The 17,803-nt window shown below is 38.7% G+C and overlaps 1 protein-coding gene across 5 annotated transcripts in view; it reads left to right on the top strand.

The window, feature by feature from the left end:
* The window catches only part of pcnx1 (pecanex 1), a 38,897-nt gene extending 21,669 nt beyond the window's left edge, over window positions 1-17,228 (top strand). For 3 of the 5 annotated variants that reach the window (XM_089117167.1, XM_089117166.1, XM_039656400.2), the window contains 28 exons: window positions 347-440; window positions 522-579; window positions 1,442-1,689; window positions 1,776-1,929; window positions 2,013-2,045; window positions 3,081-3,252; window positions 3,425-3,535; window positions 3,626-3,717; window positions 3,820-3,929; window positions 4,106-4,211; window positions 4,314-4,406; window positions 5,421-5,571; window positions 5,689-5,830; window positions 6,002-6,179; window positions 6,706-6,814; window positions 6,903-7,032; window positions 7,125-7,183; window positions 7,294-7,509; window positions 8,078-8,331; window positions 8,453-8,683; window positions 11,074-11,174; window positions 11,275-11,425; window positions 11,528-11,758; window positions 11,851-12,125; window positions 12,214-12,386; window positions 13,521-13,972; window positions 14,052-14,192; window positions 16,126-17,228. In XM_089117167.1, coding sequence (XP_088973293.1) covers window positions 347-440; window positions 522-579; window positions 1,442-1,689; window positions 1,776-1,929; window positions 2,013-2,045; window positions 3,081-3,252; window positions 3,425-3,535; window positions 3,626-3,717; window positions 3,820-3,929; window positions 4,106-4,211; window positions 4,314-4,406; window positions 5,421-5,571; window positions 5,689-5,830; window positions 6,002-6,179; window positions 6,706-6,814; window positions 6,903-7,032; window positions 7,125-7,183; window positions 7,294-7,509; window positions 8,078-8,331; window positions 8,453-8,683; window positions 11,074-11,174; window positions 11,275-11,425; window positions 11,528-11,758; window positions 11,851-12,125; window positions 12,214-12,386; window positions 13,521-13,972; window positions 14,052-14,192; window positions 16,126-16,266 — 4,406 coding nt within the window. In that variant the 3' untranslated portion in view covers window positions 16,267-17,228. The remainder of the gene's footprint in view (window positions 1-346; window positions 441-521; window positions 580-1,441; window positions 1,690-1,775; window positions 1,930-2,012; window positions 2,046-3,080; window positions 3,253-3,424; window positions 3,536-3,625; window positions 3,718-3,819; window positions 3,930-4,105; window positions 4,212-4,313; window positions 4,407-5,420; window positions 5,572-5,688; window positions 5,831-6,001; window positions 6,180-6,705; window positions 6,815-6,902; window positions 7,033-7,124; window positions 7,184-7,293; window positions 7,510-8,077; window positions 8,332-8,452; window positions 8,684-11,073; window positions 11,175-11,274; window positions 11,426-11,527; window positions 11,759-11,850; window positions 12,126-12,213; window positions 12,387-13,520; window positions 13,973-14,051; window positions 14,193-16,125) is intronic. The other 2 variants (XM_039656402.2, XM_039656401.2) reach the window with 1 other exon arrangement.
* Window positions 17,229-17,803: the final 575 nt, after the last annotated feature.

Here is a 17,803-nt window from a genome sequence, read left to right as displayed (position 1 = left end):
AATGTATAACAAATAAACTTTATAGCAAACAATTATCACGCATAATATACAAATGAAATTGTTGCATAGTAGATAGACAGGCAAAATAAAGGCCACTGTGCAACTAAAATCTTTACATATGAAATGAATTAAAAAGAGCATTTTCAGTATAGACTGCTTTCCTGATTATAAAGGGAGTGATTTAATTTTGTTGGCGTCGGTCTTGTCAGATTGAGGTGTTATTGTTCTGAAAACTTAGTGCAGACCAGCGGGTTTTATGGGGGCAGTGTCCTATCTGTCCACGTTCATGTGACCCTGCGATGTCTGTTAGGTGACCCCTAACCTCTTGTGTGTTTGTGTGACTTAGGGAAGCTGACCCCACCTCTCTATGAGGTCGGAGGATGTGACATGTCCCTGGTGAACTTTGAACCTGCAACCAGACGAGCCTCCAACAACCTCTGGTGAGTTACAGCACACGTACAGCCAGAACCCAGAATCCCTTGTTGAATATCCAACAACTAACAGTCTTTCTCTCTCTGCAGGGAAACAGACTCTCACCTCTCCAGTTCTACCTCAGTTCGTTTTTACCCTCATGACCTGGTGAGTGCTATCAAACACACACACACACACACAGAGAGAATATAAAGACTGTGAGAAATATACTGACAAACAGTATGAAATTATGTATTGTGCACAATAGTGCTTGTGTGAGATGCAGCACAGTTGAGACTAGGGTTGGGTAATATGACAATATACATTATGGCAACAATAAAAAGTGTCTTTATTTAGAAACTTTGCTATATTATTTAATCACGGTATGTAAATATATCTGCATTGCACAGTGCACAGTACTACATTAAGTTGTTGGCAATCTAGTGAACCTAAACCGTTGGGTGAAAACTCAACGTGTCAGTATATTAGATTTGTCCATTAGTTTATTTATATTTTTATATATATTATATTTTTATAACCATTAGGTTATTTATATCCTTTATATTCTTTTAGGCAGTGGTGGAAATAAGCTACCATAGCTTGACATTTTGACTTTATATCTCAAAATTTGGACTCTTTTTTTTTTCTCACAATTGCACGTTTCTGAGACATAAATTGCATCTTCTTTATATTTCAGAATTGCGAGATAAACTTTGTGGACTATAACTCGCAATTGCAAGTGGCGGAAACAAGCTTCCATAATTAACTTTTGTTTTTATTTTTAATTCATACAGGGAAGACTATGCAGTGTTTGATTTTTTTAAAACCTAAAAACCTGAACCTAAAAAAACTTTATTCAATTTGTATCTTTGTTCTATTTTTATAATCACAAAAATAACTATATTACGATATATATTATTGTAAAACAACATTTCTCATATTGTGATTTTAGTCACATCACCCACCCCTAGTTGAGATGATGAGCTCAGTCTCTGTGTGTGTTTGTGTGTGTAAACTCACCCCGGCTTAGTTCTCATTTCCTCAGATGCGTCTGAATCGGTTGCTGTCCATGGACCCAGAGCTGTTGGAACAGCACGATGTTGACGGCAGTCCTGACCTGCAGGAGGCGGCGCACTCCACACAGGGCTCCACACATAATCACACACACTCACATGCGCACACGCTCAAAACCAAGCAGTACTACCGCTTCTGGCTGCTGCCATACCTGTGGGTCGGGCTGCACTTTGACAGACTCACGCTATTGGCCCTCTTCGACAGGTACACACACACACACACACGAATGTGTATTACTGATATGTCTCATCTCGGATCCTGATGGTGGTGCGTGTGTGTGTGTTTATCAGGAACCGTGAGGTTCTGGAGAACATGCTCTCCGTGGCTCTGGCGGTTCTCGTGGCCTTTCTAGGTTCTGTGCTGCTAGTTCATGGGTTCTTCACTGACATTTGGGTTTTTCAGTTCTGCCTCGTTATTGCCAGTTGCCAGTACTCTTTGCTGAAGGTGAGAATCTCACACTTTTCAAAATACACACTGATCTAATTAATCATTTTTAATGAAAATTTTTCTTTTGATCCCTTTATCAGAGTGTACAACCCGACTCTTCATCACCCAGACATGTGAGTAACACGCACACGCTCCTAATACAGTAACACACTCCATTACTATGAGCCAAAGGCATATAAATTAGTGCAGGAACAATTATGTGATTAATGGGACTTGTGCATTAATAATGATAATCTGTACATCTCAAGATTATGTTTAAAAAGGTGTAATTAAACAAAAAGTATTAAAAATATACTAGATTCTACATTAATTTGGGAATTCAAATTGGAAATACACAACTGTTCAAAAGTTTAGTGTCAGTATGATTTTAAAAAGAACTTGATACTTTTATACAGCAACGACAAATTAAATTGATAGAAATCAAAATAAAATTTGACAGTAAAGTTGTTTATAATGTTACAAAAAATGTGTATTTTAAATAAATGCAGTTCTAGTCATCAAAGAATCCTGAAAAATCATTGTTTCAAAAAACATTGATGATAATAAACTGTTTCACCAAATCAGTATGTTAGATTATGATTTCTGAAGGATTATGAGACACTGAAGAATTATTTTAAACTGAAAATAATATTTCACAGTATTACTGTATTTTTGATGATGTCTTGATGAGCATAGAGATTTAAAACATTTTTTTTTTAATCAAACTGACTCCAAACCTTTGAATGGTTGTGTATATTCATGTTTGTATATATAAATATATGAAGAGTTCAGATGCAAAAGCCTCTAAGTGCCATTTGAAATTTTCTTCTTTAATGATGATTTTTATCAAACTTGTATATTTAAGTTCAGTAATTTCACTTAAATGGCAATGATAATTACCTATTAATTGTTATTTAAGTGAAATTACTGAACTTAAATATACAAATTTGATAAAAAATCATCTTTAAAGAAGAAAATTTCAAATGGCATTTAGAGGCTTTTGCATCTGAACTCTTCATATATATATATATATATATATATATATATATATATATAAATTAATTAATTAATTAATTAATATAATCTAACATTTTAACATTTGCAAACAGAAAATTTGGGGTCTAAATTCAGAGATGCAATGATTTTCTTTCCCTCCTGTGTGTGTTTAGGGTCATAATCGTATCATCGCCTACAGCAGGCCTGTGTATTTCTGTCTGTGCTGTGGGCTGATCTGGCTGTTGCACTATGGGAGTGTAAACAGCAGCTCCAGTGCAGTGTCTCTATATGGAGTCGCTCTCACCAGCTCCATCCTGTTGTCTCAAGCGCGGGATCTCCTCATTGGTGAGCATTGTGCATAAATTCCCTGCAGATGAATATGTAGTGGTTTTTGTTTTGCTCTTTTATTGAAATCAGAAGCTTTCCCCTCTGCATTCCTGTGAAAATCCTGCTGATCTGACGGGACTCGAGGACTCCGGATTTACATTATCTCTCTCTTTCTTCTTTTTCACTGTAGTTTTTACCCTGTGCTTTCCCATCATCTTCTTCATTGGGCTGCTCCCTCAGATTAACACTTTTGTCATGTACCTGCTTGAGCAACTTGACATTCACGCCTTCGGAGGAAACGGTAACTTATGTGTCCATTGTAAAAACTGTTGTGTTTGTGTGATGAGATTGCCGTTTAGAGACTCATTGTAATGTCTGTCTTCACTCCCAGCATGCACCAGTCTGCTCTCAGCTCTCTATAGTGTTCTTCGCAGTGTCGTCACCATAGCGATGCTCTACGGGTTCTGCTATGGCGCCCTAAAGGTGATGAATCACTTGTTTTGAATTCTTTCTGGATTTCAGTTGTATTTGTGTGGATTGTTAAAGCACGCTGAATATTCCTCTGTATATTATGTATGTTTTCAGGACTCGTGGGATCCTCAGCACATTCCTGTGCTTTTCTCTGTGTTTTGTGGGTTGTTGGTTGCTGTTTCATATCACCTCAGCCGCCAAAGCAGTGACCCCTCAGTTCTCATGTAAGTTTTTCTGCGAGTGTGTGGGTTTGTGCTTTTGATAAATATTTCTTGCATTTTTTCCTGCTTTAAGTATTTTGAATTGAGCTCTTTGAGTATTTATTATTTGTTTTAGGAACTTTTAGTCCAGTGGATAGTTTGTATTTTGTCGATTTTAACTCTGTCTTCTGTATATGTAGTTCATTAGTGCAGTCAAAGGTCTTCCCTAACATAAAAGAGAAAAATCCGGAGGATCCCCTTTCTGAAGTGCAGGATCCGTTACCAGAGAAACTCCGCAGCTCTGTGGTGAGCAATTCATGCATAAATGTCACAAACAGACACAAACACACATGGGCTCTTCTGTCTTGAATGATGCGTCTGTGTCTCTCTCTTTCTCTCTGGGTACAGAATGAGAGACTACAGTCAGATGTGATTGTGTGTGTCGTCATTGCTGTCCTGTATTTCGCCATTCATGTCAGCACCGTTTTCATCGCCTTACAGGTAAAACACTCTGAATATAAATACAGTACTTATAAAATTCTGGCCAATACTGATATGGCAATAATTCTTTGCATGTTATGGACAAAAACTAATACATGGAAATATAAAAAAATATTTTACATTTATTGTATCAAAATTCATTAAAAAAATAATAATAATTAAACCACTAAAAAGTAAAAGGGTTTAACAGGGTTTTTAAATGGTTAATGTTTTAAAGATTAATTTTAACTAATGTTAAATGACCGCAAAGGCAAAATTAAAAGGTAAATAAGAATACACAATAAAATACCCAAAATTAGCTCATACACTACCATTCAAAAGTTTGTGGTCAGTACTTTTATTTTTTTTTTTTAAAGAAATCAATATTTTTATTCAGCAAGGATGCGTTAAATTCATCAAAAGTGACAGTAAAGAAATGTATAATGTTACAAAAGATTTCTATTTCAAATAAATGCTTTATTTAAACTTTCTATTCAAAAATCATATCATGGTTTCCTATTAAGTAACACAAATGCTTAATCAACACTGCTTGTAATAATAATAAAAAATGTATTTTGTGCACCAAATCAGCATATTAGAATGATTTATGAAGGACTGAAGACTATACTATAATAATGCTGAAAATTCAGCTTTGCCATGACAGGAGTAAATAGAATTTTATAATGTATTCAAACAGAAAAAGTTGTAATAATATTTCACCATATTTCTGTTTTACTGTATTTTTGATCAAATAAATGCAGCCTTGGTGAACATAAGAGGCTTCTCTTAAAAGCATTAAAAATCAACCCTAAATGATTGAACGTTAGTGTCTTTCCAAAATCTGCCAATAAATAATAAAAAAACTCTAATATCGGCTAGTAATCTTAAGCAGTATATTGTGTATCCTTAAATATGATCATCCTGCACTTCATAATTCAGCTGCAAATCAAACTCCAAGAATACATATTGTATCATAATTAAACTACAGATAAATATTAATTATAGACTGTTTTGTCCCTCTGTCTTCTCTTCTAGCCATTTTTGAGCTATGTTCTGTACGGTCTGGTTGGGGCAGTTGGGCTGTTAACTCACTACCTGTTGCCCCAGATGAGGAAGCAGTTACCCTGGTACTGTTTCTCTCACCCTCTGCTCAAAACCAGGGAGTACTATCAGTTTGAAATCAGGGGTGAGTCACACTACAGACGTTAAAAAATTCAGTTTACTGCTATACAAATGCATAACTCTCATTCTGTTGAGACTCTGTTAGGATTACCTGTACTGAGTACGTGTTTTCTGTGTTCAGGTGCTGCCCATGTCATGTGGTTTGAGCGTGCACATGTATGGCTGCTGTTTGTGGAGAAAAACATCCTCTATCCACTCATTGTGCTTAATGAGCTGAGTGGCAGCGCACAGGAGCTCGCCAGCCCCAAGAAACTCAACACAGAGTCAGTATTCCTTCTTCTATATGACCTCCTGCCTTGTGTCCTTTTGTATTCAGTGTTAAGGTTGTTGTTTTATTGACTGTCTGCATCTGATCGTCATGTATTAGCTAAACATTGCTCTGCACTATCATTTACAAGAAATCAATGAATTCTCTCTCTCTCTCTCTCTCTCAGGGTCGGAGCTCTAGTGATAACTGTCGCTGGGCTAAAGCTGCTGCGTTCTTCCTTCAGTAGTCCAACATATCAGTATGTCACTGTCCTCTTCACGGTCCTGTTCTTCACGTTTGATTACCGGCAGTTCTCCGAGACATTGCTGCTGGACCTTTTCATCATGTCCATCATTTTCAGCAAGGTCAGTCCTCGTTCCTATAGAAATCGATTTTTGTCTTGACTTTTTATTCTTTCGGAGTTTGATATTTGGATATGCCCTCTGATTAATTACAGAGTTGAAGAGTTGTCCAACATGTCAAAGTCATTCCAGACACAATTTTAAAGACACTTGTATGATTCTGTTAGTTATTGAATCCTAAAAAATTAGACAAATTGGTAGATTGATTACTAACCAGCAGATATCAGATAAGAAAGATCTCTGGAATACTTGATTTTGATCGATCAAATACTTGAATATGAATGATGACTGTTTAACCAGGCAGCCAAATTGTCTTTTATATCCCTGTATGTTCTCTTTATTACTTTATTTTGAAAATCCATATTAAGCAGCATAATGTAAAGTTTTAATTATTCTCTATAACTGAAATCAATATTTTATTTTGTTTTATCTTAAAAAGCCATATTAAGCAGCATATTGTAAAGTTTGTTGGGTTTTTTTAGATACTTTGCAAAGTCCGTGTTGTATAATTGTGTGTTTTGTTTTGTAGTTATGGGAGCTCTTTTATAAGTTGAAGTTTGTTTATACCTACATCGCGCCGTGGCAGATTACCTGGGGCTCTGCCTTCCATGCCTTCGCCCAACCGTTTGCAGTGCCACGTATCCTTATCACACACTGTGTTTCAGATTTAGCATATTTTTAGGCTTTGTCAAACCTCTCATCTTCCTTGACTCCGCCCTCCTCCAGACTCTGCCATGTTGTTCGTGCAGGCCATTGTGTCTGCTGTGTTCTCCACTCCGTTAAACCCTTTTCTTGGCAGTGCCATCTTCATCAGTTCCTATGTAAGACCTGTGCGCTTCTGGGAGAGAGAATACAAGTAAGACACTCAAGTGTACATCAATGTCTCTGTTTTCTTTTGCCATTTTAGCCTAGCTCACAATGCTTTGTTGATTTTAATGTGTGTTTCAGTACTAAGCGAGTCGATCACTCCAACACTAGACTTGCCTCGCAGCTCGACAGAAACCCAGGTACTTCTGTTATAAATGTTCAATCTTTCTTAATTTAGTTTCTTGCCCTTTGAAGTCTAGATTTGTGCCTCTAAACCTGTGCCGTCTCATCCCATCTCTCATGTTGTCAGGTTCAGATGATAATAACCTGAACTCCATCTTCTATGAGCATTTGACGCGTTCCCTGCAGCATTCTCTGTGTGGAGATCTGCAGCTGGGCCGCTGGGGAAACTACAGCACCGGAGACTGCTTCATCCTGGCATCTGATTACCTCAATGCTCTCGTTCACCTTGTCGAGATCGGCAACGGCCTGATCACTTTCCAGCTCAGAGGACTTGAGTTCAGGGGTGAGGAGAGGAAAAGACAAAAAGAGAGATTATGAGATTATAAGAAATGTTTCTTGAGCAGCAAATCAGGATTTTAGAATGATTTCTAAAGGATCATGTGACACTGAAGGCTGTAGTAATGATGCTGAAAGCGAATAAATTACATTTTAAAATATGTTAAAATAGAAATTGTAATGATATTTCACAGTTTAGCTGTTTTTACTGTATTGGTGAGTATATGAGACTTCTTTCAAAAACATTGAAAAATCACATCGACCCCAAACCTTTGAACGGTAGAGTACATTTTTAAAAAGTTATAGTTCTTTGAAATGTAATATATTATGTAAAACAGGATTTTGCAAGCTATTAATTGCTCATTGTATTTGTACTCTAAATTTAGAAATTAAAGTTCTCTCCCCAATCCACCCTGACCATTTGAAGAAATTAAGCAACAAAAACATTCAGGAATCATTACATTTGGATTTTAAGTTGACAAAAGTGGAAAAAATATAACATATTAAAGGAGTTATTAATGTTGAAATGATTATATGATTCTAGTTAAATGATTCTGTCACATTTCATATCCTAGGGACGTATTGCCAGCAGAGGGAGGTGGAGGCGATAACAGAAGGAGTTGAAGAAGATGAAAGCTGTTGTTGCTGTGAGCCTGGTCACCTTCCCCATCTGCTGTCCTTTAATGCTGCGTTTGGACAGCGCTGGTTGGCCTGGGAGGTTCTGGTCACTAAATACGCTCTGGAGGGCTACAGCATCACCGATAACAGTGCCGCGTCTATGCTGCAGGTGTTTGATCTGCGGCGAATCCTCACCACCTACTACGTTAAGGTCAGCACACAAGTATTGCTATCCTGTACTTAAAAACTGGCTAGGTGAGGTTTAATGTTCTGAAATTGTGTTTCTTTCAACATTTATTTATTGTACAGTATATGTGTTTGTATGAGTGTAGGGCATAATTTACTATGTCATCGCGTCTCCTAAACTGGAGGAGTGGCTGGCGAACGAAGCCTTATTGGAGGGCTTGAAGAGCTGCGGAGAGAGGAACTATGTTGACCTGGATCCAACCTTTAACCCCAATATTGATGAAGACTATGATCACAGACTGGCTGGAATCTCCAGAGACAGTTTCTGCTCCGTCTACCTCAGCTGGATCCAGTACTGCAACTCACGGAGAGAGAAGGTGAACACATGCTTGTGATCAATTAAATGCATCCTTTGCTTGCTGAATAAATGTATTAATTTTAGGGTTGTCAAACGATTAATCGCAATTAATCGCATCCAAAATAAAAGTTTGTGTTTACATAATGTATGTGGCTGCACTGTGTATAATTATTTGGTATATATATAAATACACACACATGCATGTGTATATATAAGAACAAAAAAAAATTATTTATATATAAAATATTGATATTTTTATATAATATAAATTATATATAAATCTATATACAGTATATACATGAAAATATTTCTTAAATATATACAAGCATGTGTGTGGGTATTTATATATATAAATTAATTATACACAGTGCAGCCACATACATTTTGTAAACACAAACTTTTATTTTGGATGCGATTAATTGCAATTAATCGTTTGACAGCCCTAATTAATTTGGTAAAAAAAAAATCTAAATATCATTCTTACTGACCCTTTTTAAACCTATTAAGCCTCTGGGGACTAAGCCCTTTTTGGTCCGTTTTCTCTATTTTTACATTTGGGCTTCTATGGGCTTCACTATGTGTTTGGTATCTATGGATTCAGAAGACCCTAAGCTAACATAAGCATGCATGTAATGTGTTTATATATTTGTCAAAGCCTTTGCTTGACAGTCATGTGTAATTGTTAAAAATAGTCTCAGGCGTTTTTCTTAGGAATGCTTAGAATTTTCTAAGCAATGCTTTCTCCTCGTCACTCTCCAGTAATTGTTCCAGAGCCTGTTCCACCGTAAATCGTTTACTGCTTGCCATCATAAAAGTGCTAAAATAATAAATAATGCTATAATTGTATGTATATATATATATATATATATATTAGGGCTGTGCAAAAATTAATTGCGATTAATCGCATCCAAAATAAAAGTCTGTGTTTTGTGTTTGCATAATATATTTGTGTGTGCTGTATATAATTATTTTGTATATATAAATACACACACATGGATGTATATATTTAAGAAAAATGTGTTATTCATATATAAAATATTTATATTTATATAATATAGATTATGTATTTATTTATATATACAGAATTTAAGCGCAAATAATTCTTAAATATATACATGCATGCATAGGTATTTATATATACAAAATAATTATATACAGCACACACAAATATATTATGTAAACACAGACTTTTATTTTGGATGCGATTAATCGCAATTAATTTTTGCACAGCCCTAATATATATATATATATATAATTCTTCTGTCTCTCTCTCATATAAATCTCAGCGCACTCTCGCTCTGTAAAGCCTTGTTTATACTCGACGCGTCCGTACGCTTTCTGTTGTCTCCTCCACTCAACGTTGTTTGCGTCGTATCCCTTACTATATAGTACCACCCCTTGCAAGGCTACAGAGTACTCCGATTTGCTAGAATACGTCATGGTAACCTTCCCCTGATTGGGTAAGAAAAATATTTCTACATCGGCAATTTTTCCATTGGTTGTTGTTGCTTGTGAATCTGCCAAACAACATAAATTTCATTGGCCTTTGACGGTGTGAATACAAGCCGGGTTTTTAAGATAAGTACACATTTGTAAAAGTATGTCTTTTTGGGCGGTACCGGCCAATCTGTCCCCAGAGGGTTAAAGGTTCTCAAAGCGATCCTGGGTGTTGACGTTCGAATATTTTCAAACAAATCGGAGCTAGACCCTCCCTCCTCCGCTTCTCATCTCCTCCCCCTCCCTTCCGTGCTTCCTGAAATAATTGTGAACATGCATAGTTCTAGCTAATTATATTCTTGTGTGGGTTTGGCGAACATAAGCGTCAATTTAGAGGAAAAACAACAATTTAACGTTACCCACCTGTCCAGCAAAAACAGAGCAACCTGAATGTCGTACTGGAAACCCTTCTGCCGCCGGAGTTCTCGCCATCGTTCAAAAGCTTTGCTACCGATGTAAATTCGGAACTTCGCACGTTCTTTATCCGACTCCTTCTTCTTTTTAATTTGTTCCTCAGAACGACGTCTCTTTGGTCGTGTGTCGGTAATTTTTCAAACTTCCCTCTGATGCTTCGCTGCTCTCCTTCACACACCCTTCATGTGACGCGCACTAACCCCCCAGACCCACCCTCAAATACTTCTTGCCAGTGATTGGCTGGAACACTGTTTGTTAGGTTTCGTGGTCCGGGTGAGACATGATTGTTTTTGTTGCCGTTTGTGGAGCCTGTGGTGTCTACAGAGACCGCGTTTTTTTACAGTGTGTTTAGGGGACAGGCAGCTAGCCGATAGTGAGGAGACGTTTGATGTATGTGACAAAAAATGTTTTGGCCCAGCATCGCTTAGAGAACCTTTAATGGAAGTGTTTGTAAACACAATTTTACATTGCTACTGTCTCTCTCATTCTTTCTTTCAGCCACTAGACAGTGAGAAAGACTCTCCATTGGTTTTGTTGTGTTATGGTCTGTGTGTTTTGGGAAGGAGAGCTCTGGGAACTGCATCTCACCATATGTCCAGGTGAGGGTGCAAAAATCCTTTACCGTGCTGGAGATTTTCCAAAAAGATTGTTACGAAGACAGACACTGTTTGCTGATGGTGTGTGTTTGGGTTCTTCCAGTAATCTAGAGTCGTTCCTCTATGGGCTGCATTCCTTGTTTAAGGGAGATTTCCGGATCTCATCTGTGAGAGATGAATGGATATTTACTGACATGGAACTGCTGAGGAAGGTGGTTGTGCCTGGAATTCGCATGTCACTCAAACTGCACCAGGTGAGATGCTTGTGAGACGAATTTCTATGTCATCTGTTGTCTGTGTCATATCAAATGTGAAATGTGGGATACAATTTAACCGGAGTTCATCTCTCTCTGCAGGATCACTTCACCTCCCCTGATGAGTATGAGGAATCATCTGTGTTGTTTGAGGCGATTTCTTCACACGAGCAGACGCTGGTGATCGCTCATGAGGGCGACCCGGCCTGGCGCAGTGCTGTCCTGTCCAACTCTCCCTCTCTGCTCGCCCTCAGACACGTGTTGGATGAAGGCACCAACGAATACAAGATCATCATGCTTAATAGACGCTACCTCAGCTTCAGGGTCATAAAGGTGAGGGCAAAAAGACAGGATAAAATAAAGGAAAATAGACTCACAGGGAAAAGACAACTTTATTAGGTCTGTTTTTGCATGTGCTTTCTTAGGTGAATAAGGAGTGTGTGCGCGGCCTGTGGGCGGGGCAGCAGCAGGAATTGGTGTTTTTGCGAAACCGAAACCCGGAGCGTGGAAGCATCCAGAATGCCAAGCAAGCACTACGCAACATGATCAACTCTTCGTGCGACCAGCCAATCGGATACCCAATTTATGTTTCGCCCCTGACAACATCATACTGTAATACACACCCCCAGGTGGGACACATACTGGGAGGACCAATCAGCATCGCCAACATACGAAACTTTATCGTCAACACGTGGCACAGGTGTGTGTGTGTGTGTGTGGTTGAATGAGAAAGAATGGACGTTTTTTGATTGATGTCACAATAATGGCACCTATGTCTCTCACTGCAGACTGCGTAAAGGTTGCGGTGCTGGCTGTAATAGTGGCGGGAATGTTGAAGATTGTGATGCGGGTGGCTTGTCGTGTGGTAGTGGGAATTCTGGGAATTCTGGGACTGGAGCAAGTGATTCCCAGCACAGCTCAGGACCTACAGTCCTGCACGCTTACACACCTCATTCTCTGGGTAAACATACAGTTGATGCGTCTTTTACTGGTTAAACGCATATAATTATGATGATGAATTTGTATTCTAATGAGACCTCACCCAGTTGATATTTGCAAATCCATGGTTTACCGTGATGTGTCTGACACCTTTATAGGTATAATATACACTCACCGGCCACTTTATCAGGTACACCTTTTCAACTGCTCATTAACGCAAATATTTAATTAGCCAATCACTTTGCAACAACTCAATGTATTTAGGCATGTAGACATGGTCAGGACAATCTGCTGAAGTTCAAACTGAGCATCAGAATGTGGAAGAAATGTGAATGTGAACAAATTTTAATGTCCGATTGGAATCCTATCATTCAGGTGAAACTCGAAAAATTAGAAAATCGTGCAAAAGTTGATTTATTTCAGTAATTCAACTTAAAAGGTGAAACTAATATATTATATAGACTCATTACATGCAAAGTGAGATATACAGCTATAAGCATGGATAGCATGGATTCATTCTGCCTTGTATCAATGGTTTAGGTTGTTGCTGGTGGTGTAATGGTGTAAGGGATATTTTCTTTGCACACTTTGGGCCCCTTAGTACTCCTCTGATGGCTACTTCCAGCAAGATAATGCGTCATGTCACAATGCGCAAATCTGGTTTCTTAAACATGACAATGAGTTCACGGTACTCAAATGGCCTTCACAGTTACTAGACCTCAATCCAATAGAGCTCCATTGGGATGTGGTGGAACGGGAGCCATGGATGTGCAGCAGACAAATCTGCAGATGCTATCATGTCAATATGGACCAAAACCTCTTTCCAGCACCTTGTTGAATCTATGCCATGAAGAATTAAGGCAGGACTGAAGTCAAAAGGGGGTCAAACCCAGTACTAGGAAGGTGTACCTAATAAAGTGGCTAGTGAGTGTATGTTTATTGCCAAAGTATTTGAAACAGTCAAACAAAACTAGAAAAGATAAGGTCATCTAAACATGACAACAAACATTTTGTGAAAATTAAAAGATTCTGAAAATGATTTATGCCTTATGCAATTTCAATCTTGTTGGACAGACAGACAGACAGAATCAGACGGATGGATGGGTAAATATTGCCAAATAATAAAGAAAGTAACAGTCTCTCTCTATGTTTTCAGGTACAAGTCAGAGTTCTCAGTCTGTTCAGTCTGGTTTGGTGCGTCAGTCTCCTGCTCGTGCATCTGTCGTGAGTCAGTCGTCCTCGTATCGCCACAGCAGCAGCCGCCAGTCTTCACTCCGCACCTCTGTCACGGGTCTTGAGCCCTGCAGACGCTCCTCCAGCAGCCAGCTATCTCTCCGTACGCTGCCCACCTCCCTGCAACTCCGCCTGGGCAACGCTTCAGCCGCCAACCCCGACACGCCCGGCCCATCCAGCTCTCTCTCCGCCCACTCCATCCCGCCCTGCAAACGACACGCCCACACACTCGCTGGCCTGCTGGGAAACGAAGCCTTAGGGCTGGGGACGGACATCCATCCTCACCCCCATCATCATCTTCACTACATCCACCATCATCATCACAACCCCTCGCTGTCCTGTCTGAGGAGGGACGACATCTCATACAGGGTGCAGGTGAGCATCTGACTTTCATGTATTTGGCTCTTTGTGAAATTTGTTGTGATCATGAAATGGATGCATTTTTTGTGTGTAGATTGTTGATGTGAGTCAGGTGTTGGACGTGATGAATCATCCAAAGAGGAAGGAGCTGGTGTGGCCAGATGAGAGCATGCGACTGAGATCTGGACGTAACTTCTGGAGAGAGTGGAGTCCCCTTGAAGGCATGGAGGGTCATGTGCGTACATCTCACAACAGTGTTTTTATTTGAAAATAAAACTATTAAAAATGGTTTGAAGTTCATCTTACAAGGAAAATTGTTATTTACTCACCCTCAAGTTGTTTAAAACCTGTTTGAATTTCTTTCTTCTGCTGAACACAAATGAAGATATTTTTAAAAGAATGTCGGTCACCCGATAGTTGATGTAATTCATTGACTTCAATAGTAGGGAAAAAAATACTGTGAAAGTCAATGGGGTCCATCAACTGTTTGGTTACCGACATTCTTCAAAACATCGTCTTTTGTGTTCAGGAAATAAGAAAAAAATCATACGGTTTTAAACAACTTGAAGGTGATAGGCTACCTGAGGGGGGAATAAATTCAGCAAGGTGGAACAAGCTGTAATTTGCACAGCTCTCTGTTCAATATAAATGAAAAGAAACCTAGCTCTGGGGATTTGTTGCTTCTTCCTGTTGTACCGAACCGTGACCCCAAAACCGAGATACAGTATGTACTGTAGGAGTACTCTACGACTCCTAGCCTGGGCTTCCCCATACTGCCTTGCCCCAGCGTGATTTTATTCATGCTGTAAGGCAATATGGAAACCATGGTCCTTATTTTCGCCTCATCTAAGGAAACCAATCACAGAACGGGGAGGGAGAAGCAAGACAATGACAACCTGGATTATATATTTATATTTATACCTGGATTCAACGTGGCTGCAGACGCGAAGCTACCTTTTGATGCAGCCTTAAATATTGTTCTAAGTAGTTAAGAACTCAAGTTTATTTTGAAAAAAAGAGCAGCTTTTGGCTAGCTTTGGTTTCCCCATACTGCCTTGATAGTGTTGAAAGTTTGTAATGGGGAGGTGCACAACATTCGCATATAATAATAATGTTAAACAACAAAACAACCAAGAAAATAGCTCCAATCTATTATAACTATATATAGTTTCAGTCATACTTTCGATATGTTTACAAGACTGCAACTCTGCGGATAAAAAACACAACTCACGGATAAAAAACACAACTCACAAATAAACCACACACTCAGGTTTGATTTGGGTTGTGCTATCCTATGTAGCTGTCTGTGTGTTACATAAACTAAAAGAATGTTTATAAATAATATTTTCTGGATAGTTTACTTTAGTTTTTTTTATGTAATACACAACTTTCACCCAAACTGAATAATTAAAAAAAACAAAAACAGTTTTTACCGGGTAACCTAAATCTTCTAGAAATATTTTTGAGTCTTTATTTTCTTTTATTTGCCTACTCAAGTTCTCGTTAAAACTAGACATGCTTATTTTGTGTATTTTGACCACTTTTTGTGTGAAATCATATTTATATTTGTCCATCAAAAGTGTGCTTGTGCTTTAATTTAGCGTGAGCAGTGCAGCAAAAACAGATTCAGCGCGAAACCCCGGCTTTACTGCTGCTCAAGCGCTGCTCCTGCTCCCAGTGTGAATGCACTCATTAATTAACATACATGCTGAAAAACACGCGCCGCTCACTCATGCGGTGTGAAACGGCCGTTAGATACACGCCATCGTGTACACATAAATCTCGAACCCATGGTCGTCTTCCCATTTCTGTCGCTCTACATACGTCATCTGGTATAATTGAAACGATTGGCTTCGAATATGCTTTAATTACGGCCGGGAAGATCTCAGACCAATTTCAGAGAGAATCCCACCAGCAAAAAGGAGTAGGAGCATGGCGAAGGTAACATGATACATTACATCAGTCTTCTACAATTCCAACACAGTGACGAACCGTGACTCCTCTGTACCGTTACACCCCTTATATAATTATATATTGATGACAATTAAGCACATTTTCCCCAGAATTCTTAATTATCTTCTGGAAAAAATATTATTTAATTTTGAGAAAAAAGAAAAAAGTTTACCACTATCCTAATTTCCCACTACCGTCTTTCTCTCTCGCCATAGGTGGTTCATCGTTGGGTGCCTTGCAGTCGTGATCCGGTTAGCCGGTCTCACATTGATAAGACCATCCTGCTGGTCCAGGTGGATGATAAACTGGTTCCCATTATAGAGACGGGAGTGATTGAACTGGGGGCAGAGGTGTGAGGACACACTCATCTAATGTCAGTCCAGAGGAAGAATGAGGCCACACTCACTTCCAGCTGCTGATCGGGCGCAGGAATCCAGGGAATCGTGCAAATGGAGAAACGTACACACACTCGCACGCTGTAAGAAGCACACTTGCTCGGATCTGGACAGAAAGCTGCCTTGCTCTGTGTTCCTCGGATATGCTGCATGAGAGATCAGCTCCTGTAAACTCTTCTCTCTCTGTTTCTCTCCTTTATGAGCAGCTGCGGTCTCATTCTGTTTCTTGGTTTCTATGCATCTCATCAGTTGTCTGTAAACACATGCAAGCTCACAGGGAACACTAAAGCCAAGCTTGATGTACGTGCAGAGAAAGCAGCTTTTTTTATTACAGCTATAATCAAGTTTTATTTTGTATTTTCTGCCAAAATAAGTCAGGTGCACAGTGCTGCCCTGGACATGCAGTGAATCTTGTGACAGACTGTTTTACTAGCTGCCAAGAAAGACAGAAGATTGTGGTGACAATAAAACGGAAGCAGGTGCTTCCAGTACAGAGCTCTCTTATGTCATCCTTATTTTTATTTTTTTTATCCTCATTTATTTTGTTGAGGATCCGTTTGAAAGCAAAGAGACAGGTGTTATGAGAAACTTAAACTTGCACTATGATTTGTTTTTGATTTGCAGCTGTGCACTACTTTCTAAGATCACACATTATTTATTCCTCCACGGTTTAAATCGCCATGGTTGCCGTTGCCTTTGGAATGCAAAATGCGAACGAAATCGACACATTCTTTTCTGCCATTTTGACTTTTTTTCTTTAGCTTGAGGACAGAAGTGGTTTTTAACCACGTGTAGGTATGTATGAATATATAAAAGTGTCTGTATAAAGATTTGGCTTTGAATATTTATTATTGTATTTACATTTTGTTATATTGTTTTTCATTTACGGGATAAATAAAGACGATGCATAAATATGTCCTGTACCTGAGTGAGTGATGATATTCTTTTATGAGAAAGAGTGCATGGTGTTTTCTGTGGCATGAACTCATATTCATTTGATCTGGGAACGAAATTTCCGGGCCATTAAAATAGCCATACCAGTGACTGGATCACAGGGAGGGAATGGCTCCGTTTTCCAATCAGTAATGTTTTTTTAATATAAATTAAGTGCAGTGATTCATTGCTTTGGCTGTGATCACTGGCATAATCTGTATATCAGTGCAATGGCTTTAGGTTAAAGAAAAGCAGTAAATACAGTGGGGCCAAAAAGTATTTAGTCAGCCACTGATTGATGAGAATGATGAGAGATTTTCCACCATAATTTACAAATAAATTCTTTAAAAATCCTACAAAGTGATTTCCTGGATTTTTTTTTTCATTTTGTCTCTCATAGTTGAAGTGTTCCTATGATGAAAATCACAGACCTCTCTCATCATTCTAAGTAGGAGAACTTGCATAATCAGTGGCTGACTTAATATTTTTTGGCCCCACTGTACATGAAACCGATATCTTAAAATAAAAAAGAGCTTTTGGGAAAATGTTAGTCACAGTGTCTCCT

Source organism: Pimephales promelas, chromosome 11 (assembly GCF_988280905.1).
Source record: "Pimephales promelas chromosome 11, fPimPro1.hap1.1, whole genome shotgun sequence".
Taxonomy (NCBI): domain Eukaryota; kingdom Metazoa; phylum Chordata; class Actinopteri; order Cypriniformes; family Leuciscidae; genus Pimephales; species Pimephales promelas.
This window is presented reverse-complemented; position numbering and strand designations above follow the sequence as displayed.